This window comes from Corvus kubaryi, unplaced genomic scaffold, assembly GCF_017639235.1.
Source record: "Corvus kubaryi isolate FWS band 111438036 unplaced genomic scaffold, C.kubaryi_AGA036_p1.0 138, whole genome shotgun sequence".
NCBI classification, from domain to species: Eukaryota; Metazoa; Chordata; class Aves; order Passeriformes; family Corvidae; genus Corvus; species Corvus kubaryi.
Window position 1 is genome coordinate 5,789,599 of NW_024580672.1, and position 22,655 is coordinate 5,812,253.

The 22,655-nt window shown below is 43.6% G+C and overlaps 1 protein-coding gene across 1 annotated transcript; it reads right to left on the reverse strand.

The window, feature by feature from the left end:
• Positions 1-280: 280 nt before the first annotated feature.
• ANXA8L1 (annexin A8 like 1) lies at positions 281-13,828 on the reverse strand. Its single transcript, XM_042018825.1, has 13 exons — positions 13,173-13,828; positions 13,015-13,061; positions 9,560-9,650; positions 9,199-9,293; positions 7,977-8,090; positions 7,139-7,229; positions 6,436-6,515; positions 5,763-5,822; positions 5,144-5,237; positions 3,281-3,376; positions 2,987-3,045; positions 2,012-2,134; positions 281-666 (listed from the first exon to the last, which is right to left on the reverse strand). Exons 1-13 carry the CDS (start codon positions 13,339-13,341, stop codon positions 610-612), a joined length of 1,176 nt encoding a protein of 391 aa, XP_041874759.1. The 5' UTR covers positions 13,342-13,828; the 3' UTR covers positions 281-609.
• Between the last annotated feature and the right edge of the window lie 8,827 nt (positions 13,829-22,655).

A 22,655-nucleotide genomic window follows, 5' to 3' on the forward strand; every position in this document is an offset into this window, starting at 1 on the left:
TCAACTTTCACATGCTTACAGCCAGCTTGGCTCTGCCATTTACTGCTCCTTGGGGAGCCCTCCCTGAAGTTATGTAGATAAGGCTGCTAAACTACTGTCCCTGGCACTAAATTCTCAGTTCTGACCCATTCCCTAAAGCATCATTAATATCTGGGACTCCTTCCAGACCCACCTGGCTAGCATCAAATGGCCCGTGCTCTACCAGCTTGTCCTAGCGAAATTAGCATGGCATCAGGACAGCCCAAGCTTTGTAGAGTTATTCAGACTTGTGAAACAGCTATAGAGGGTTTAAAAGGATCTTTAATTTCATGTCAAAGTACTATCCTTCACAATGGGTTAAAATAGAAGAAAACTTCAAAGAACAAAATGGAAACAACAAATTAATATTCCCACTTGTGATTGAAAAACAGTTTGGGAAGTGGATAGCATTCAATGCGTAATGAGCATCCACATCCTTCAGAAAGCTTTGGAAATCTTGACCATTAATTTGATCTTCTTTTCCCCTCTACTTGGATCAATGGAAAGATTTTCAGCAAGTACATTTTCAGACCCTTGTTCACTGTTAATTTTCTCTCTGTATCCTTTTCAACTTCTTCCTCCTAGAGGCTGTCAGTCACTGCCACAGAGATTCATCAAGGCTGTCTTGTAATCACCACTGGTATCATCCTGACAGGAGAAAATAATAAAACATAGGTGAGTATGGAAGATCCTCTGCATGATCCAAGTGCTGACGTTGTCAGTCTGTGGAATATGCCCACATAGGAAAAGAACTTTGGAAAGAGCAAGCCAGACTTCAGCAGTGTTCCTGCCAGCTGACACACCATCAAAAGAGAATGGAGAAATGAGGCTTGTAGCTACCACCTGAAATAACATTTATCAAGTCCAATTTTTTCCTTTGGAATGCAGGTGAGCAATTGATCAGGGTTCTGTCCCAGAGAGGAGCACAGACAAAGTCAGCACAAATCACAGCAAGCAAACCTATTGTGTTCAGTTTTTTTGTCCCTGGGTATTTTTGTAGCATCTCTTAGGGAAAAGGCACTATAGTTAGCCCTGACACATGACATATTTTAAAAAGCCACAAATGTGGCCATTTTTATCTAGAAACACTACACAAAATATTCACTAGGTTAAAAAAGAATTTGCTCCCTTTAAATGTTTTGTGACGACAGGTGTAAAGCTAGTTCCACTTCTCAGAAGGAATGAGTATTTTGTACAGACCCCTGATGACTGATCATTAATCAAAATGACAGACACTGACAGTGTCAATTAGAAGAAAGGCCCTTCATTACAGAACCAGACTTCCCATGGGGACTGCTAAGGACGGGGCTTCTGTGCCATTTGCACAGGGGGAGAGGAATGTCCCAGAGTCCTTAGGAAAAATGGTAAAAACCAGCATTTCAGCACTAACAGGGGAGGCACATTCACTCAGAGCTGAGACTCAAATGCTACAATAAGCCTTGACAAGGTTCAGAAACTGAACCTATCTCATCACAGTATAGATCAGGCTTTCATCTGCGATAAGGCAGCTAAAAGAACCCAAATGAAAAGAAAAATTAAAAGAAAAGAAAAATTAAAAGAGAGATAAACAAAATAACCCAGCACTATTTTGACTTATATGGATGGCACTGGCTTGAGGTAGTTAAGGATAGCAGAGAGAGAGGAGAAAATGGCAGAGCAGTGTGGGATAGGTGTAACAAGAATGATTAATTTAATTTAGATTCATCTAGGAGATCATGCAGTGCATGGATACACAGTCTGGTCCATGAAAATCTGGGTGCAGTGTCTCCTTGGGTTTGCTTTGTCCAAGTCACTTCCAGAGCATACAGTCTGGCCCACCTTTCAGACACGTGTCTCTCAAGGACATGACTGTTAACAGGCCTAGTGAAAGAGAGCCATGATCATGGCAGAAATGACATTGTTGCTGCAAACAACCATGGAAGTATCCCCCAGTGCTGGAAAGATAAGGAATACATGCAGTGGCTAAGAACCATCATATCCAGATTCTGCTTACCGAAATCATACTGGAGAGAGACTTTCCTGCGATACGCTTGAATTCAGGCTTTATAAGATTTAGGTCAACTTCACTTCGAGAAACAATCACCCTTATCAGAGTCCCATCATCCGTGCCAGCCCCCTGGAATAACAGATACATTAGTCTGTGATATCACTGGGTGTTCAAGGGATAAGCTGTGCAAACTAGTCCAGGACAGGAGGAGTCAGCTTTCAAACGCCACTTGGCACATATTCTGTGGAACATCTGCATCTCTTTCTGGAGGGCCAACCCACTCACCCTTCTCAGGGGCCACTGTCAGCACCACAAGCCCACCATGGAAGTATGCACAAGTTTTGCACATGTCAAATGCAAAAGCAAACATGCTACAAAGATGGGAGTTGTCAGAATACAGATTGTCCTTCTGCAGCATCACCCAGGCAGTGTTTGGCTTCAACCAATATTGTTTAATCACTCACAGGAAAATTAAGACCACACTGATAACAAAACAGTTATCTCAGCTTTCCAAAAGGCTTGGAGAGCTGACATCTTGTACATACCAGTTAAACATTACAGGGGCACAATCTGCAGATACCTTATATGTGCCCATTTGAAACTCTCATTTTATACTGCCAGTGAGAGAATTGCTTTCTAAAAAGAAAATATTGTGTTCCAGTCTATTAACATGGAAAGGAAGACTTCACCATAATCAACCTCCTAGAAAAGCCTCTTCCAGAAGTTTTGTCTGTGTTCCAGAAAGTGGGGCTGGGCTCCTTGCAGACTCTTAAGCCAGAAAAGACAGACTCCCTTGGTATCTCAAGCTTAAAGGGTACTTTTCTACCCAAGGTGTTTGAAAGGATTCAGCTATTACTTGCAACAATTGCACTAAACCTGCTGAATTTCACCAAGCCTTGGCTCTACTAGTTTGAATTGGTGGAAGCCAGGTTACAAGTTACGTCAGTATGAAAACAAGTGTGTTGCAATGAAGAGTCTTACCTTTAAAGCATGGTACAGCCTCTCTGCAAAGTAGCTATGGATGTTCCTGGTGCATTTCACTAGGCATACAAAAAAGCTCAGTAAGAATCAATGGTAATTCCAGTCCAGGACAGCAGGTAACTGAGGTCCTATATCTTGCCCATTAATTCAGTGTGTTCCTGGAATCTGAGTTTATCTTACCCAAGAGGTACCCCTTACTTCCTGATATCTTTATAAAGTAGATCCATCTAATATAAGTCAACTACTGCAGAAGAAAAGGCAGCAGACAAAGCAAAGGGAAAGGTCACCACTTACCAATAGCCAGCATGGCATCCTCAAGTGAACCACGAGTTTCACTCTTGATAGAGTCTTCTATGCTCTTACCAGCCAGTTTCTGGTATTCTTCAAACACTGTTTGAAACACAAAGAACTTCAAGTTTTTACCAGGTAACCTCAGAGGCATTTTGCGCCCAATATTTACAGGCATTACTTGTGTGGCAATATGAACACACAGATCCTGCAAAAGTAATGGCCACATTTATGCCAGCTTCAGGAGGCTTTAGTCAACATCAGAAATACAAGCTATAAAGATGGATGTTAAAATTTACGAAAAGTCAAACCATTCATGGTTCTTAATTCCCTGACTTCATGTGAAAATGCAATTTCAGTCACCTCAAGTTTATGTGGAAATCTGACCCTTCATCGCTGTCTTTAGCCACAGAAATAAAGCAGACAACAAAGTTAGGCACACCTTTGGTCTTGTGCTTGTTGATGTCATTAGCTTCAGGAGCCAAAATAAAATCAACTTAAGTCTAGGACTATGCATCTGACAGCCTATAGACTTTAAAATGGTGACACCACCATTTGGGAAAACTTCAACCACAATTAGAAAAAACGAAAAACTGAGAAAAGATGAGCAAAACACAGGTGCAGATTCTGAGATATTTGAGTTCCCTCAGTAACAAAAGTTCAGCAACAGGGTAATTGCTCGCCTTATACACCTTGGATACTCCAAGGCTCAGAAACACAGATATCTGCTTTTATTCCTAGCTTTCTAGGACTAACAAAGAAGGAAAACTGCTATGTAATGCAATGGACATCTTAATAAACTTTGCTCAGCATCCAAGATCATCAACACTCAAGACACTTTGAGGAAATGGAATACAGAATAGACAGATGGATACAAACTTCTCAACTCAGACCTACTCTTTCTATTAAAAAAATTAAAAAAGCTGCAACAATTACACTCAGGTTTTAAACACAAATAGCTGCAGGTGGCCATACCACAGAAGAAATTGCTTGGTGCCACAGTAGGTCCCACAGACTGGTTGCATTATGACAACTAGATGAAATTCAATTCTTAAAGACAGATACAGACAAAGACTATAGAGACCACCTATTTTTGTTTGTTTGTTTTGTTTATTTTTTAAGTGACCTAGGGAGATTGAATTTGGAACACAAGGGGGAGCTGGCTTCCAGGGCATAGAAACAGCCTCAGAGGACGTCAACTTGAAAAAGCTCAGGCATACCTAATTTATCTCCAGCTAGATTTATCAGTTTAGCTGATTCACACAGTACTTGATATGTTTAGATTCAGCCAACATAGTGAAACCTGTTATGCCTCAAAAGCCTTGAGATGAAAAGGTTTGGTCTCTGCTGCACAGACAGTGGGGAGCTGAGGTCTCAACTGGAACAGAACTAGTGTCTTCCCTCCCAGCAGCCTCTGATGCCCTCAAAAGGACCTGGGGCAGAAATGCAGGTTGCACACTGTGATTCTCCAGCACTGAATAACCAGCTGGATTTTTAGTGATATTTTTTTTCCCCTGGAAGAACCCACATCCAGAGGACATGTCTGTTCACCACATGCTCCTACTTAATTAGGATGGTACTCACTCACTTCTTGGGTTTATAAAAATAACTATCCAGTTATCACCACTGTATAGGGATTCCTGGATAAGCCACTTCATTTTCAGCAGAACTAAATCTTCATAATCTTTCACAAAATCTGCTGGCAGTTTTTGGTTACTGAGTGACCAGGAACTAGAAAACAGGCTCAGGTACTTATTTGTGACCACCCATGTCTCTCATCTATAGCCCTGCCTCTTCTTTTTGGCTAGGTGATTTCTGACTTCAGAGGCTTGGGAGTGTAGTGTTGGTAGTGTGGGTTCTGCTCCATACCTTTCATTAAGTGTGTGGCACTCCTTTTGCACAAGATGGTGATGAACTGTATCTCATCAGTGCCCCGTATCTTCTCTCCAGCAGCATAAAGAGTCTGGAATTTAACACACAGTTATTAGCAAGATGTTCCGTGTGCACAGCTGGTAAAGGAACAGAGTTTGGCTGAAGGCATGGCTGGGGTAAAGGGGTTTGGAGTAACCTACACCACTGTGTGAACCAGAGTCTCCTAGAATGGTTGGTTATGAAAACCTTTCTGTCTTCTAGACAAATTGGAGCAGCCGCTATCTCCATCCTTTCTACCCGTCCTGCAGCAGCTGGAGCAGTGAACAATACACTTGAGGTTTCTTCCCTTTTCTCTCTTCTTCCACTCCACCATACCCATACACTTTCACATATCAAAAGCAGCTGAGCCAAAGTGCAGGCCTCATCACTCCTCTTTGGAATGGCAGAGCTCAGCAGTGCAGGCAAAACTGAAGAATCACTTACTTAAAGATCAGCCCACCCCAAATTATTGTGATTCCAACCCTCTGCTGACCAGGACTGTGCTGCTCACTGAAGCACTCTGAAATTCAAGGAGGTGGGAATGATCATATCACTGATCACAGGTATTTGAGAGTACCTCTGCATCCTGGAGAGCCAGGGCTGTGTCCACGTAGAGAGTGGCATTGTCCCTCTCACCCTACGAGCAGAAAAAGAAAGGTAACAATTTTGTCTCATGAAGATTCTTCCATAAATAAGGATCAGAGCATTCATTCTGAGCAAAGATCAATTATCCTCTCAGCTATCTATTTCTGCAGAGTACTCAAGCAGTAATATTTCAGACAGCACAAGTGCTAGCTCCTTCACTGAAAGGTGCTGAAATCAGTCATATGAAGCAGAGTGAAAAATTGCTCAGTTATTCTGCTACCAGGCAGGAAAATTCTGAAAATGTGGTAGGTAAATGCATTCAAATGCACTCAGCATGGAGGGCACAGACCCTGGAAAAGTGGTGAATCATAGTGGAGGGGCACTGTTTTCTAAGACCCTTGTAGGGTACAGTGGCTTTATGCATATGTAAAAGTGAGGTGTCTCTCTGCAGCAGAGCTGGCTGTAAGTTCCCAGCTCTCTTACTGCTCTAAGGAGGTGCTTCAGTCCCATCGAAGCTGAAACAGATCCACTCCAAGTGACGTGGTTGTCCCTGCAACTTATCTGGTGACCATGACTATACTGGCTCTTTTAGTGCATGTCTTCTCCGAAAAAGAAGAGAAAAACATGAAGACCTTTATACCCTCAGTTCTGTTCTCCAGCATTACCTGAAGAAGGCAAACCAGAATCTGTTCTAAGTAGCCACTTGTTTCCGATTTTATGTCTTGTTCCAGATCAGAACCGTATTCTACCCAAGGGAAAGAGAGGGACAAAGGAAGGATTTGTTATTTATTTAGGTGATATAGTCAAGATATTACCAGTAACCCAAGCATACACACTGCCTGACACCAGGCAAGAAGGTCATTAGGGAAAAAACCAGGGCTGAGAGCAGCTCATACTCTTTGTGATACTCAGGTCAGCATTTGCATCCAGCTGGGTCACTAGCTCCCCTGATGTCCAAGAAATAAAGCCAGAGCTAATTTTAGAGGTATAGCTGAAGGGATGAAAAAGATAAAATATTTACAAATATATGTTTGATAAATATCTATCTATTTAATGGGGAGAAAAAAACCAAGTGCATAGCTATAGATTTGTTTATGTTCTGACAATTCTCTTTATAGCCAAACTGAACCAAATTTGTGATTTGCTGACCCTTTGCTGTAGCTGGATGAAGACCTAGAAAGGGATTTTCAATTCTCTCAGCATAGCCATGTTCTGTTTGTCAGCTGAAAGCAGAATTATATTGCTTTTGGAGTTAAATGGCTTTTAGAAAGCCATTTTCTTGCTGACAGTGCTAGCTGGTAACACCATTCCTGCTGTGCAATCAGGCCCATTGCTCTGTCCACAGAAATCTGAGCCCCAGGCACTTACCTTCTTTGTACGCCTTGATTATCTCCTTGATCTGCGCTTTTGTCCGAGATGCCAAGATCTCTATGATAACACCTTCCCTCGTTCCCACACCCTATAATAGAAAACGCAGTGGAGAAATAAAGGTGGAGAAAAGCATCTAGTCACGGAGAGTGATTTATTGCTGGAGAAGTATGGTGAAGGGAGGAGTTGGATGGCAGCAAAGTGTCAGGCTGTGTGCTGAGCTGTAAGAAACCGTCGTGATGAAAGCTGGAGACACAAAACACATTTGGATTGAACATGGTTTCTTTTAGTGAGGTGCCTAGTTTGTAAAGGATGATTTTATGTAACCCTACATTTCTGCTATGCTTTTCTGAAGTCAGATCTTTGACAATAGACAGGATTAGAGGAATGCAGGGAGACTAGCATTCCCCTTTGGACTGTCTAGTCAGCCCATCTTTGTACCATTTTAACAGACCATCTGAGACTTTTAAAAGTACATTGTCAATAGGGAGGATCCCAGCCAACCCCAGCCTGACCCTTGCACCACCACTCCTTGATTTCTTAAAGGATTCATGGCTCAAGTGGGGCATCAGCGCAGCAGGTTTGGGTGTGAATTTAGTTTTGCTGTTGCCTTCTCAGGCTCTATGAGTTACATATGTACAGAAACTTTCTTACAGCAATAAATATTTAAGCAGCATTTTCCCCCAGTATATTAATAGTACAATTAAGTGTTTCTCAAAGGCTAGTGCTAATAACAAACTTAACCATGTAACAGTACAGTTATTAACAGTTGCACAATTGCAGAAAATTAGCATTGCATTTGTGTTACTACTTAAATATCAGCCTGCAATTTGCTTACCTTCATGGCATCATACAGCTCCTTGGCATCATACTTGAATGGGGAGTACATGAGAGCTACAATGAGCCTCTCAAAGTTGCCACTCAATTCGGACTTCAGGTTTTCAATCAGGTCCTGTTAAGTGTGCATCATCACATGGTTACATAAACAGCCCCCCCAGGATCATTTTGCTGCACATGCTGCTTCCATCCCCATGGCCCAAGCAATGAAGCTGAATGACAGCTTTGTTGATAGTTCATTAAAAAAGGTCCTGGGACTGAAAAAGGCTCCTAACTCCAAAATAGGATTTGTCTAGGTGCTTACACACTCCCTGTTTTCTTGATATTCAGGCTTTCTCAATAATTAATCCCACAGCAAATCTTGCTCCACTCTGCTTAACTCAGTGAGCAGAACTAGGTAGCTGAAGGCCTTGCATTGAGCAAGGGTGTAGCTTCAGAGAGAGCTAATTCCCAAAGCCTGCATATGAACTTGCATCCAGGACATCTACAGAATCAGGAATGCAGTCTGCTTGATGATACACGTCAAAATTCCCTTTCACTTTAGTGCAGGCTTTCCCAGAGTATGACTCTCCCTGCTCTAATAGGATGCAACCATCTATTTGTTCATTGTTCCATACTCGCCACCCCCATATCTGCTTCCCTTTCTGAGGCTTTTGCATGGCAGTTCCCTTTCCAGAAAGGGTCACTGGAAACTCCACAGCAGGGCTGGGGGTACAGTTTGCTGATGAAAAAATTTTCCCAATAAAAGTAAGATTTTATCAAAGAAACAAAGAGAGCCAAAGGAAAACATGGTTGTCAATAACCATGCAATTTCCAAACAAGTGTAATTAAATAAGTCTTTAAATTGATCTTTTTTGACATTTAAAAAGGCCTGAAACAAACCTCTAGTTTACTCAATGTGTAACTTAGATGGGTATCAATTTTTGTTACAGCTTCAAATCAATAAGAAGCTTCACTTACAGTTAACATTGATTTTTAAAAAGTATTCCTGGTCAAAATGCATTTTACAAAAAAATTTAAATCTTTAGGAAAAAAACGTTTCTTTCCAGTCAAAAATTAATTTTACACATTTATTGCAGGCCTTATAAATAGATATTAATCTACTTATTTGCAGAAGACTTGCATATAGTATGCATCATGCTTTCAGGATGAACTGTACGCCCATTTGCTACATCCTGCATGCAGTAAACCAGTGATTGAATAGGGCTTTGTTTTGGAAGAACCTTTCCAAACTGTGCTTTGAAGGATTTGGCAATCTCTTGACGCTGCATATTGCTCCTCTTGGTTAGTACTTCAGTTATAGCTTGTTCATCAGTCCCTGTGGAAAGCAACAATAAATCATAAATACAGCACACAGAATAAGCTGAGACTGGTCCAAAATCCCAATCTGAATATTCAGACAGCCTTGCCTGGTTCATTGCCTTTGTGTAGAAGTTTAAGTACATACTGAGGAAACTATAATTTTAATTTTTCACAGTAGAAAAGAAGTGATATCTCTGGATGCAAATTTCCTAAGGAATGGCTTTCAACTTACCAATTATAAGAAGAACATAGAATTTACGTATGTGGTTGGAGTCAACTCACCAAGCCCTTTCATGGCCTTGTACAGAATCTGAGCATCAGGTGCAGCATTAAAATTAAAAACACCTGCCACGGACCTGCCCTCTGCTTCACTCTGAAAGAAGAAGAAAAATACACGACTTTTCACCACTGCTTTTCATCAGCTGAAGAAAAAGTATTTGAAAAGTATATTAATGCTATTTATTGCCTACACATTGTCAAGTCACAGAAAACAGGAGAGACTGGCTTGAAGTTTCTCAGCAGAGCAAAAAGAGAGCACAAGTTTCTCTCCAAAGAGAACACAAGTTTCCTGTTTCCACCTGCCTGTACCAGCCTTTGCTGCTGGCAGAAACATGAAGGGCAAAGCACGGCTGACAGTGCTACAAGCGTTGTGAGGTGCAGGCAGTCTGGCAGAAAAAGCACAGACTGTAGTAGACTGGACTTTCCTATTCACTCCTTAAATGCAGTTCTTCATAGCATGGATGCTATTGTATCATACTGCACTTCTCAGTGGGTTGGTGCAGGGTAGTTTTTAGATAGCTTTTGGAATTCCTGAAGTAGTCTTGTTCTCACAGACCATTTTTTTCAGTAGCTGCTGCTGCACTTCTGCACAGTTGGTTTCAAGAAGAAAGCACCTCCACTGGAAGGATTTGGGCCAAAAACTACTTTGAAGGAAGACATCCATCTGGAGGAGTGCAGGTTTGATGTTCTTCCCTGTACCAAGAATCAGATACAACTACACAAGAATCTTCCTAACAAACCTCTAAGGTGCTGGCAGTGCCAGAGTCCCAGGGCAGAAAGACACACTGAGACTTATTCTAGTCACCACAAGGTAGTAGGGCCATCAACCAGAACCCAGGCATAAGAGCTTCAATTTAACAAAGCTGGTAGTCAAGGAACTCGCTTGAAGATATTGCCACATCTATCACAAGCTGGTCCTATCAAGAGGGGGAGTAGGTGGGTGGGTAGGGATGAAGAGTCATCATCACCTTATTACAATAATAGACACAATTTTCTCCTTCCTAGAAGCAAGGATATTTAAATTGGAAACCACTATATTCTCATAAATTTACCTTAAGAATCAGGGTTAATATTAAACTAATGGTATCAGCATAACCTGATGGATATTTTAATGGAGATGGCTTCATAGCGAGATCAAATTCAGAGATTACAGACCAGAAGGAAGCATTAGGGTTGTCCCACATGACTTGCATAACATGGACCACCAAGTGCCACCCATCATCCTCCTGCTATGATGCAAATCCCCTCTGCTCTTACTTCCAGTGTGAAAGAGAACCAGTGGATGCAGCTGGCACATGTTTGCATGCTGGCCCCTTTGCCAGCCACGCTCCAGGAGCAGTGACAAGCAGCCAAGAGGCAATGAGGAGAATTGAGAGAGGCAGCATGTTCAGCAATCAGCAAGACTTGGAAGTTTGCTTTACAGCAAGCACAGAGACATTCTTGCATCACCACACCTTGCTCCCAGCAGAAAGAGCAGCTGTGAAGCAAAAGGTGTCAACAGGAAACTTGGCAAGAGATGCAGCTTTGAATCCAAATTGTCACCGAGCGGCCAGTTTAAGGCTGTGGTGAAGCTGCCACTGCAGAAAAAGCAGTGACAGACCAGGTGGCATTGCCACCTCTAACAGTTTGGCATTGGCCTACAAGAATTTGGCTGAGCTGGCAGGATCATTTCAGGTGCTCCTTTTCTATCCCTCTGTTAAGACAGCCAGCACCACCACAGCTTCCCTGGAAAGCAGGTTAGACCCATCCATCTGAGTTTGCTCTGAAAAAGATGGTCAATCCTCTCCAGCTGCATGCAAGGGCCCTGTGAAGAAACTCCCAAACACTCTGTACCCATGCCTGGTGACTCAATGAAAGAGGAAGTACAAGGCTGAGCTTTCATTTGGAGGCAGTGGAAACAAATTAAACAATGATCTTTTTGGTACTAATTCCGATAAACAGTTACGGCCCTTTCTGGCTCAAGTAGCACATTTGTGACTCACTCACACACCTCTTTCTCTGTGCACGGAATTGTTGCAGCACAAGTACAACTGCACCAGCTTTTCAGAGAATCCCTGTTCACTTTGGTCTTGTTTCCCAGTTGAATTGATCCTACAACTCCCTGACTGAAACTACTCGAGGCGTTTGTGTGACTCTCATGTAAATATAAATAATTGGCATGAAAGCAGCAGAAGCAGTGTCCCTTACAGCTGATGCTGTGAAAAGTTTTACTTACAAATGAAAGGAAGAAGGAGCAAAAGTTTCACTGCCAAAATATTTTCAAACCTAAACAATAGTTTTTTTGAAAAGCTGGAGTCTGGAGACAGATTGGGTTACTGTTTGGGGGTTTTTTCCACTGGACATTTTCTGAGAAAGTTTCACATTTTTTCATTCCTTATGCCTTTGAACTGTATTTTTTATGAAGGGTTTAGAAAACCAAAACAATTCTTCACCATCCTTCTTTGGACCTCTCATTTTCTTCTCATGCCTCCACCCCCTACAACACCAATGGTTAAGAGATCACTGGAGTTTAAGGGCTTTTCTCCTATTTTTCTCACTCTAAGTTTAGAAATTATTTCCAGCTTAGGGGTAGAGGGGAATAGATCATCCAAAAGGAAAAAAAATTAAGTGAGAGCTACTCCAAGCTTTGGAAAAAATATCTATTTTATTATACTAAATTCCAAAGGAGCTAGGGAGGCAGAGAGAACTCAGAAAGGAAGATTACAATTTTAATCTTTCTGAGGAAGGGGGAAAAAAAAAAAGAAAGATATGTTTTGAGATCTGGGCAAAAACCTGGCCTGCCACAGAGGCTGATGGGGCAGCTGCCATGGCTGGCACATCACCAGAGCTACCTGCTGCCTGGTCTGAGCCAGACCCCAGCTGCTGCCTCAGCAGACCCCATGAGCTTCTCCCCATCCTGCCACATTCCTCTCAAAACCACAATCATTTACAAGAGAACATACACAGCATTTCTGGCTCCTGGCAAAGAGACAGGGTGTTCAAGACACATCATTTTTGCAATATTAAAAACCCACCAAAGGTAGACATTGTGGCTTGACCACAGCCTACCAGCACAACAGGGGACCAAAATGGGGACAGGTTAGTGCCCTGAACTCACTGCCACAGGATAAGGGAGCAGACAAGGAGCCCACAGTTTTCAGACTTCAGCTGTGTAACTTTGCTGTTGCATAGTACCACCTCCCCATGAACACAGGAATATAAACACCCCCTGCACCACTCTCTACTGAGGGATCCAGATAGGGTCTGCTCCTCTTCCTTTAGCCAGCAATCATGTCAACACCTTCCTTCATCAATGTTTTCAAAGTGCTGAATGCTATTTTACAGCCTGAAAAATAGTAAATAAGTCTTGCTGATTTTTAAAGGAAACTTTTCATTCCCACACAGTGCCTGATGCAACTTGTAAGTTACCTTATTATAGTGCCAAAAAACCTCAGAGTGTCAGTATATCCTCTACTTACCCAGGCCTTCCACCATGCCATTGCTGTCTCAGTAGTGATACCTGGGTCTGTTGGTGAAGAAAACCACACATATCACACCTCACAGTTTGGGAATCCGAGATTTGAAGGTGAGGATAGGAAGGAGAGGAAGGAACACAAGTTCTTTTCAATAGACTTACCACAAGAAAAATGGAATAACTGTACTCCTCTGGAGGCTTGTTCCCTCTGGAAGCTGCAGAATGTAACTGGCCTCTCAGGCACACGCAGGTATAAAGCATCTTTATCTACAAATTCCACAGGGCAACACCCTGAGACATGGCTCAACCTGTTTTTCACATATGATCTCATAGGGAGAGATCAGGTTGCTTAATAAATGAGGCTTCCCTTGTGAGGAGCCCTAAATTCAACCTTGTTGACTCATTGTAATTTTTCCACTCCTTCTCCCAATACACGCCCTTCCCTGCTAACATTTTGGCCTCTGGCACAGACACAACATGCAAATTACAACCGAGTTATTTCTCAGCATAAAAGTTCACTGAGGCTAGATGAATTCTGCTACAACTGAATAAGTCACTCATTATTACCAATTCTTTCTCTCTACTAATCTGAAACACTGCCAAATAGGACTCTAGAAACATAACAAACCTTCCTCTACCTCCCTTCCTTCAAAAACTTATTAAAAAAACCCTCAGAGCCAAACAACCAAAATATTTCGAAACCAAACAAACCGCATACCCAGCCACACTCCACACCATCCATGTCCTACACCTTACAGTGAAGCTCAATAAAGCATCAGATTGTACAGAGACTCAGAAGGTCCTGCCATCCTACCCCTAGACTTCCACAGCATGAGTCACAAATGATCTCTAGGGCAACATAGGACCAACACATCTAAGGCTAACCCCAGCTAAGCGTCATAGGAATTGCACTAGCTGCTGTGACATGTTGAGGCTTAGGAGCTGAGTGCAAAACTTCTCTTTTTTCAAAAGAAAAAAACAAAAAAGAGCGGAACAGCTCCTAGGACTTTAATTTGGAGAAATATTTCTGTGAAATCATCTGAAATACCTTATGGTTGTAGCAGTATTTTCCTGTCTAGACTTCTGCCAGAATCCACCCATGCCTGCGTTTATTTATTTATTTCTTTGCAATGGAAAGCTGCCCTGATGGAAACATTCCCACCAGCTATATCTTAACACTTGCTATATAGGAGCTTTGTGCCCCCTCACATTTACAGGCTCACACGGCATGTTGGGTAAACACCAAACTATGGGCCTCTCTTATTTCCTTCCCACACACTGCTGTTTCACTTAACTCAGAAAGGCCCCTGGTGGCCTGGGAAGTTGCCCTGGCTATTCCCAAAAGAATGAGCTGGGCCAGCTGCTCCTGCCTCCAACACATCCATCATATGGCGAGTGCAAGTTGGGAAGGAGGAGGCGGCATTGCCCTTGCTATAACAAAGATGCTGCCAGGTCTGCACTGGCTTTGTTCCTAGTCATGTGTGAGAGGCAGGTTGATCAACAGCACACAGCAAGGAGAGCTCCTGAGTGGTCCTTCCATCCTCCTCCTCTGCGGGTAGGGTGCATCTGCTGTTGCTGGATCCCCGTATTTGCTGCCTACATAAATCTTTTCCCTCTATTGGGATTTAATTGGGTCAGCTTGCCGTGGAAATAAGCTTTCCTGAGGACTCCAAGGACAAAGAAGCCCTTCTAGGCAGAAAATCTCAGAGTTACAGCAAACAGCCATAGGTCACAGAGGGGAGCAGAGACCAAACCAGACAGCAAATGGGAAAAAGTCTGAGGGGTCATTCTTGCCATCATAAACTAAAAAGGCTGTGAAGGGATAAACCAGGGGATTTTAATGCATAGAAACACTGGCCAGGTTTTAATCAATATGGATGAGCTAGGTAAGGTCTGGAGAACCTGAAACATGCAGCAAGACTCACAGCAGGGCTGTACAGACTTAATACAGACAAGAGCAGTCAGCACTCACAGGCCAGTGGAGCAGGAGGCAGTCCTGTACCCCCTTTGCTTGTGCAAATATAGTTACCCTGAGCAGCTGTAAACATTAACAGATTTGTCTTCATTGCGGCTCTTGTTCCTCCCTTAGCACTCGTGCTGTGTGTGTGAGTGAGCCTATCTGTGGTTCATGGACTTTACTACTGTGTACCAGAGACACACACAGCTGTTACAGCACCAGTAAGCAATGCAAAGCACAACCTCACACATAGCTCAGTGATTACCCTCAGGAACATGCAGCTCTTTAGAAAAGAGGCAGAAAATGATGCATGGACTCTCCCAAGCCCAACTTTCTCACCTTGTCACTGCCCCCCCCAGCCCAGAGGCCATACTTGCATCTAAGGTATTACTCTGTTTTGGAAAGTGAACCCCAAGTGCACAAACCAGACTGTCTAGAAGCTCTGCTCAACATAACATTAAGGTGGTTAGAATTTGTCTCGGAGAGTGATCATGTTTGCTTGTACTGCAGTGTATTGTGGTACCCCACAAAACAGAGCCATCTCTGATGTATCTGCAGGAGGAACACCTGGGCAGTGGATCAGTCATGCCATGGGTGCAGACACCCACAGAGTGACTGTACAGTGACTCTTTCTCAGGCCTCATCCACCAGCCTCCTCCAGGCTTTCAGAGAGTCCCTACACCTGCTGATATGCCCAGCACAGCCATCAGCCAGCAAGAGTGGGCAGCAACCTACAGCAGAACAACATCTTAGAATCAACTTTGGGTTTGCATTTTTAAGCCATTTAGTCCAAATCAATTTTCAGCTAGACAAAATGCAGCAGGTACCAGTGTACTTAGCTTTTCTTGACTCCACCCCTGGGACTTTCCAAGCTTGAATCACTAACAGAACCAGACTTTGACCAGATTTTTCACTGACATTGGAAATGCCCCTGATATGTACTCAGCCAGCACAAAGGAAGTAATAGGAGAAATCACAAGCAGGATTTTTAACAAAAAGGTGCCAATAGCCTTAGAAAGATGCACGAGTGACACCACTTTAAGAAGGTTTTGGTACCCATTAATGTTAGGCTGCTCAGCTGTAGGTTGAATGACAGCAGTATAAAGGATGCTCTAATTTAGATTGAGGATGACTAAAGTCTTCTAGGGAGAAGAGGCAGCCCCATTTTCCATCTATGAGTTTGTGAAGTCTGGCCCTATGTCTGGAAAGTTTCAGCCAAGAGCTGACTTCTTTGGAGCATGAAAGCCTATGGAAACCAGGTTCTCAAATGCACAGCAATTTCCTTTCATGGCTTTCACTTCTAATAGAATCTTTTCAAGACTAACAAAAACAGCATAGTCCATTAGGAATTTCATCCCAAAGTACGCATTTGTTTGGTCTTTCAGCCAGGAACTTGGAAATCAAGTGGAATCATTGAGGAAATAGCAGACCAAACACAGAGATAGCAATAATACTATAACCATATAACACAAGTACTTAAATTTGAAGAAAAGCATACCCTTTAGACCAAACAGGAGAGGGGTATCCTGCTTCAAGGCTACAGAATGGACACCTTTCTCCAACCCAGTCTGTAAGCAGAACTATGTAGAACTGGAACTCTGATGAGGACCCAGTTCAGAGTTTTTTTTTTTTAATGTATAAAAGAAATCACCAAACTCACTTAGTACTGTGCTTTCCAGATCTGAACATTACCCTTATACAAATCTTTTAGCTTTACACCCATTCCTAAAAGCACTTGGCCCTACCTTCCAGGGTCTTACCAGAGTCCCTTGCCCCAGCAGCTGCCGTGCTTGCAGACAGGCTTGCACTCTCACTGTGAAATCATAGGAGTTTCATCCTGCAGGTTTTAAGCCATTCTGTAAACAAGACCAGAGGCCAGGCGCTACCTTCCGCTGCTCCATTTCCCTCCCCCTCTTCTTCCTTTTCTTCCAATTTATCACTATTAATCACCTCACCTGAAATCAGATCTCTGAATGGGAGAGCTGTGCAAATTTGCCAGCAAGCCAATCCAAACAAAGTTATCGTCTGTTTATGAATGAGGTGTGAGAAGGGTGGGTCAGATGGGGAAGGCAGCAGTTTAGAGCAAGGAGAGCATCTGTAATGGAAAAATAAAGTTGCTAAAGCCCCCCCCAAAATTTTACTCACCTACCTGGCAGCTCACTAGTCACCCTGCCCATTCTTCTTATGCCTTTGAATCATGTTTCACAGTGAAAATGACCCCAAAATAGGTTTATTTCCATTTGAAAATCATTATCTCAATTTAATTTTTCAAGTTTCATGGATATGAGCCAAGTACAATAAGAGAAATTTCACGTCTTACGTTGTGGGGCATGTTCAATCACAGAAGTAGCAAAAGGATAAAGATTCAGGGCTTGATTCTCCTCGGGACCTCACTGTCAGTGGTGCCTGTGCTGTGGGGTCTCTGCCCAGCCGTTTGCAGAGGTTAGCGAAGGGTGTGGACTTTGCTTTTCCCAGCAGCTTTGCTGCCTAGGGACCCTCTGCTGCAGGTGGGAGAGCCAGGGTGAGGCACCAACAATTGCCCTGCCTCTGCTCTGCCACTGACTCTGGCTGAGCATTTTTCTGCTCATTCCTTTTTTAGCTAGTGCTGGTGCCAAGGAATTCCTCCCAGCTGCTCTAACAACCATTCCCCACACAAAGCAGGCAATTGCTCTACTTGTTTAAGCCCAAAGGTCAATAAAGCAAGCACCCTCTGAACCAAAACGGTAAGAGGCAGCTCACTTGGGTCTGTTGGGAGCATGACAGATGCCAGGAGTTCACATGCCAGCAGAGGGTGGTATGCAGCATTCAGCAAGCCTTTGGATGCTTGGCTGTGAAGTATTTTGTGCATGTGCCTATCTACCTCTATGGGAATTGGTTTTTGTGTGCTCCTTGATGAAACAAGTACAGGTGTTTGTACACAATTAGACACAGTCCTGCCGTTTGAAATGACCCTGCAATGGAGGCAGACTCACACAGAGAAACCTAAGAGAGAATAAAAAAAGAAAAATTTTCTCACATCCCTGCATGTGTCTGAGTCCAGCTGTTTGTAGCAAGGCAGCAACATACCCTTTACTGCTTGCAGTCTCCCAGTTATTTGTGTCAGAGCTGAGCAAAATCCATGGCCTTCCTGGTTGATTTTTGTTCCCTTCCCACTGCTGCAGAATTGCAGTGACACCACTGAAGTCAGTGTGCACATGCCAGTCACACAGGTAGCACTGCAATGGGTATCCAGATCTCTCTTGGCAGATGTAGAAAAGGCATCTTAAAATCTTAGCAAAGGAAAACAAAAGCAAAGAGACCCGAAGTATTGCTTCCCTCTCCCAAGACATGGCTGCTGAGGCCAGACCCTGGCAGAGTGGCATCATGCAAACTGATGAGGCTTGGCTGAAAACACACTGACAAGCTGTTTTTATGCTTATTTCCCACTGTTAAGTTAGGGCTGCTCCTGAGCTACCAAAAATACTGGAATGCCAGACATGAGTCATGTGCATGGCCAGGACCAGGAGCTTCTGCCCCAGGGGTTGCTGCAAAGGTACCCAGAGAGGAAACCTGGCAGCTGCTAAGTCTGAGAGCAGCCAGCATAGCCAAAATTGCTGAAACTGCCTGGCCAGGAGTGCTGAGCTGTAGTGTTCCAACAGCCAGAGCTGGGCTCTGTCCTTGCAGCAAGCAAAACTGAGGTGCAAATGGAGGGCAGAGAAACAGTCATAACTTGATTAGCCTGCACTAGCTTCACAGGAGGGAAGGAAAGGCCACCCCACAAAAACAACTGTGCACAGTTGGTGAGCCCCGAGGTGCTCCTTCAACCCCTTAGAGCCCCTTGGCACCAGCAGGCTGCAGTTCAGACCCATGGGGAGCAGACAACCACCACCCATGCATGGCTCAGGAAAAGGAGAACAGGATTTATGAGGGATGCAAAATCAAACCCTCCAGATAGAACTTCCAGGAGACCACGGCAGAGACACTGTCTGAGACCACCTGGGAAGCATCCTGCCTTCTCTTCCCAGGGGATGCTGGGTCCAGCTGGCCTGGGTTAGAGGCAGACCTATTCCTTTGCTCCTGTGTATGGCTGGGAGGGAAATGAGCTATTTTGTATTTTGATTTGTGAGTCACTTCAGCAATACAAACCATTAGTGTTGGAAAAAATAGAGAGCTGGGAAATTCCAGAGCCTGCAGAGTTACAGTTTCTCCCTGCCCACTTTTTTCCCTTCAAGGCACAAGTAGTCCCTGGCCATACCTGCTAGCATGGGAAGAGACAGACCCCACCAGGGTCTCTCTCACTGTCCTGGCAGAGGGGCTGTCATTCCTGGTGTTTCAGACACAAGCTGTTTGCATTCCTGGAGCTGGAGTTTCCTGGTGAGGTATAGTAGAGCCAAGTCTACCATTGTGAGGTTGATGGCTTTCAAGTCTTTTTAACTACCTTCTGAAGGCACTGTCTGCTGAGGACATTGCAGCACTTCCCAGTTGGAGACAACAGCTTCACTGATGCGTTGAAATCCCTTTATCACTGAAGATCCCAACACACCTCACACAGGTGCATCAGAAATCCAGGAAAGAATAGGAAAAAAACTCCCAAAAGCTGAACTAGGACCAACCTCTACCCTTAGGCCCATTCACTGTTAACTAAGCTATTCCTGATGCAAGAGGAAAGAGAGGCACAAAGCAGGAACAGTTGTGTTTTTGAAGAGCCATATGCTTGCCATATTTTCCCTTTGGTTTCAATTGGACAAATATGTCTTTCATGATGAATCTTGGGACTCCTGTTTCCACTTCAAAACATCTTTCTATGTACTGAAAAAAACAGAGACTAGAAAACATTCGAGAGCACTAAGTATTTTACCTTAACAGTGCATGAGGCATGATCAGTAAGGAAAGAGTTGCTGTATTTAGCAACCTGTGGCAAGCACATGGGTTTTTATTACATGGCTATGTCTTGACAGCTGTGGTCCTGTGTTCTCTGGGAAAACTCATGCTCCCAATCCCTATCCCTCTGCCATCAGAGGGAAAAGCTTAAGTGTGAGGTATTCTGAGTCACAGGACATAGGGTGTTTCTGCAGGGCTCCTATTTCTACCACGAAGAAACAGCCTGTGCTCCAGAATCATGGCCCAGAGGCTCAGCAAGATGCAGGACACCAGCATGGATGAAGGGCAATGCAGCTGCTCCATGGCAGTGATAGGCTGGTGTGAGGAGAGCTCATTTCGGTGAGCGAACTCTGTGGCTGAGACACAGATCAGCTTATCTAAGGACCTTCAGTGAAGTATTTATCCATACAATAATGCATCTCTGAAAGCTTAACAGGAAATATTTCCCAATCTATGTCACATACAAAACCTTTCAGAAGGAAACCTTTCTTCTAGGGAACTTTTTCATCTCATGCATAATCCCACAGTTTGAGCTGCAGTCAGAAATCAGAGTGATACCTTGCTAGGAAACTCCAGTGCAACCCCCCGTGCAGTGAAAAGGTAGGTCCTCTGATGTGCAGGAAAAGGGGAAATTTGTTGCAGAAACAGATGAAACTTGAGATGAGTCCTATCCCAAAGGGCAAAGCATATTCACAGAGTAAAGATCAGAAATCTTCCAGCATGGGCACCATGCTCTGCCTGTGGTTTCTGAAGGAATGGGAGGAGAGGGGAAAAGAGCATTTTTTCAGTTCCTGGCTCAGGTTGCTGAAACCAATAAAATTCTTGTTGCTGACTTCCATGCAGCAAAATAGGGTAGGTTGGTGTATGTGAACATGTAAATGCCACTCCTGAGACTGTGAAGTACCTTTGACGAAAGGTTCTAAATCAGCACTAGAGGCTATTTATAGACAAGTCCACAACCAAAGACCTGGATCTGCACATTCCCAGTCCCTGGGAAAGTTCAGGTCAAATCTGAATTTTGTTGTCTCAGGCATGCATAAGCCTAACCAGCCACAGCTGCAGCCAATGTAGGGTTTTTGTTAATGCAGAATAAAAACACCCAGAGCCTTGGCTGCAGGACCACTTTTGTTTATCTGATCTCTTCTGAGAGCCCAAGCCTGCTTTTTGAGTAAGAAGCAGATGGAAGAACAAAAAAGAGCGAAGGCCACAAAACCATACTGGGTGACTATTGTCTTGCCAGCTTGGGGTGCAGAGCAAGAGCAAGCCAGGCTTTTTGTCAGAGCCCCTGCCTCCATGAGGGAGTAGCACAGCTCCAGGCTGAGGATTTCAATTCCCATTAGCAGCACAGCCAGTTGGAGCTGCCCCAAGGGAAGGGGAATGCCTGGCTCAGTCACCACACAGCTCCCATCTGCTTTGCTGCGATGAATTCATGTGGCTACCAGACCCCCAAAATTCACTGCCCACCGTTTTTTGCAGATGAGGCTCACATGTGCTCAGGGGACTGTGTGTGCAAAGACCAGCCTCCTTTCCCCTCGCACACAGGGCTGTGGCTGCCATGCTGAGCACACTGAGTGCAGAGCACAGCTCAGCAGCTTTGCAGCAGCCTTGATTACCCATAATTGCAGCCTGCTTGGGTTGGAGATTTTTGTGGCCAACCCCTGTTGACCTTCTTGCCTATCTTATGTCCCCCAGCCCTCCTGCCCTCCACCCCCAATCCTCAGTGGGTCTGGAACAGATACAGAGGAAACATTAGAAGTAGGGAGGGACTGAAAATCTGTAGTTTTGTCTGAAGCCTGGTGACTCCAGCGCTTTCAGAGGTGTAGGATTTCCCATGTAATTTCTCTTTGTTAAAGTCTTGAGCTCTGGCATTTTATCTCACATGGATTTTACTTTGTGTCTACATGTTCTATGACTTCAAGAAAGCAGCAATTAGTTCAGGCTCTGCCCCAGGTGTTAATAAATATCTGAGCCCTGACTCCAGCTCAATTTACTCAGCATTTCTACACAGTTTCAAAAAACAATAGCTTACCTTTGAATTAGGCAAAGATCAAAATTCTCAGCCTAGAAAAACATGAAACTGAGGCACAGAACATACCCTTGTCTCTGATTAAATTAGCAGCAAGTCGAGAGTGGTAATTCTGACAGTCCAACTCCACATTTTTCTCCTGACCATTACATGGCTGAGCTGATTAGAAAGAAGATACCCATTTTAAGATCCCCTCTTAAAATGACCCTGCAATGAAATTCTTTGTAGTGTTTAACCAGTAAGCACTTTTATTGTTGATTCTGAAGCCATTAAGACTACATTATGTTAGATTATAAGATTTTGTCTACATCTCCCACATTTGCATGCAGGCATTACATTTGCAAGGTTTTCTCAGAAAAACAGAGCACGCCCTAAAACGCAGAAAGTTACGCGATTATAACACGGAAGCAGCATGTCAGTTACAGAAATTTGTACCACATGTACCAGTAACAAACCCACACCCCATGTAAAGCTTCTTTATCCCTCAAAAATCTTACCACCTCCTCTGTCCCTCATCTCCATGCCCCAGCTGTGTATCAGCCCACACCCCCACTGTTTCCGAAAAACCCACATCTTTCTAAACAAACAAAAAAATTAAAAATTGAGTACAGTACATTTTTTCCCCGTAAAAACTGAAACATTTCCTAAAACATTTCTCCCTCACTACCCTTCTCCTCATCCCCCAAATGAAAATTCTATTGTAATCTACACATTTTTTCAAGCACTGTTATACGTTAGGAATCTCTACTGCATTATTCAAAAGTATACCAGTAACAAACTTCTACAAAATATAGGATGACCC

Coding starts and splice junctions, on each gene's coding strand:
- ANXA8L1 (XM_042018825.1), bottom strand. CDS start 13,341: ATGAGATCATATGTGAAAAACAGGTTGAGCCATGTCTCAGGGTGTTGC. Junction 2,135..2,986: donor GGCTGTACCATGCTTTAAAG/GTAAGACTCTTC, acceptor CTGTTATTCCAG/GGGGCTGGCACGGATGATGG. Junction 667..2,011: donor CTCTCTCCAGTATGATTTCG/GTAAGCAGAATC, acceptor TTCTCCTGTCAG/GATGATACCAGTGGTGATTA.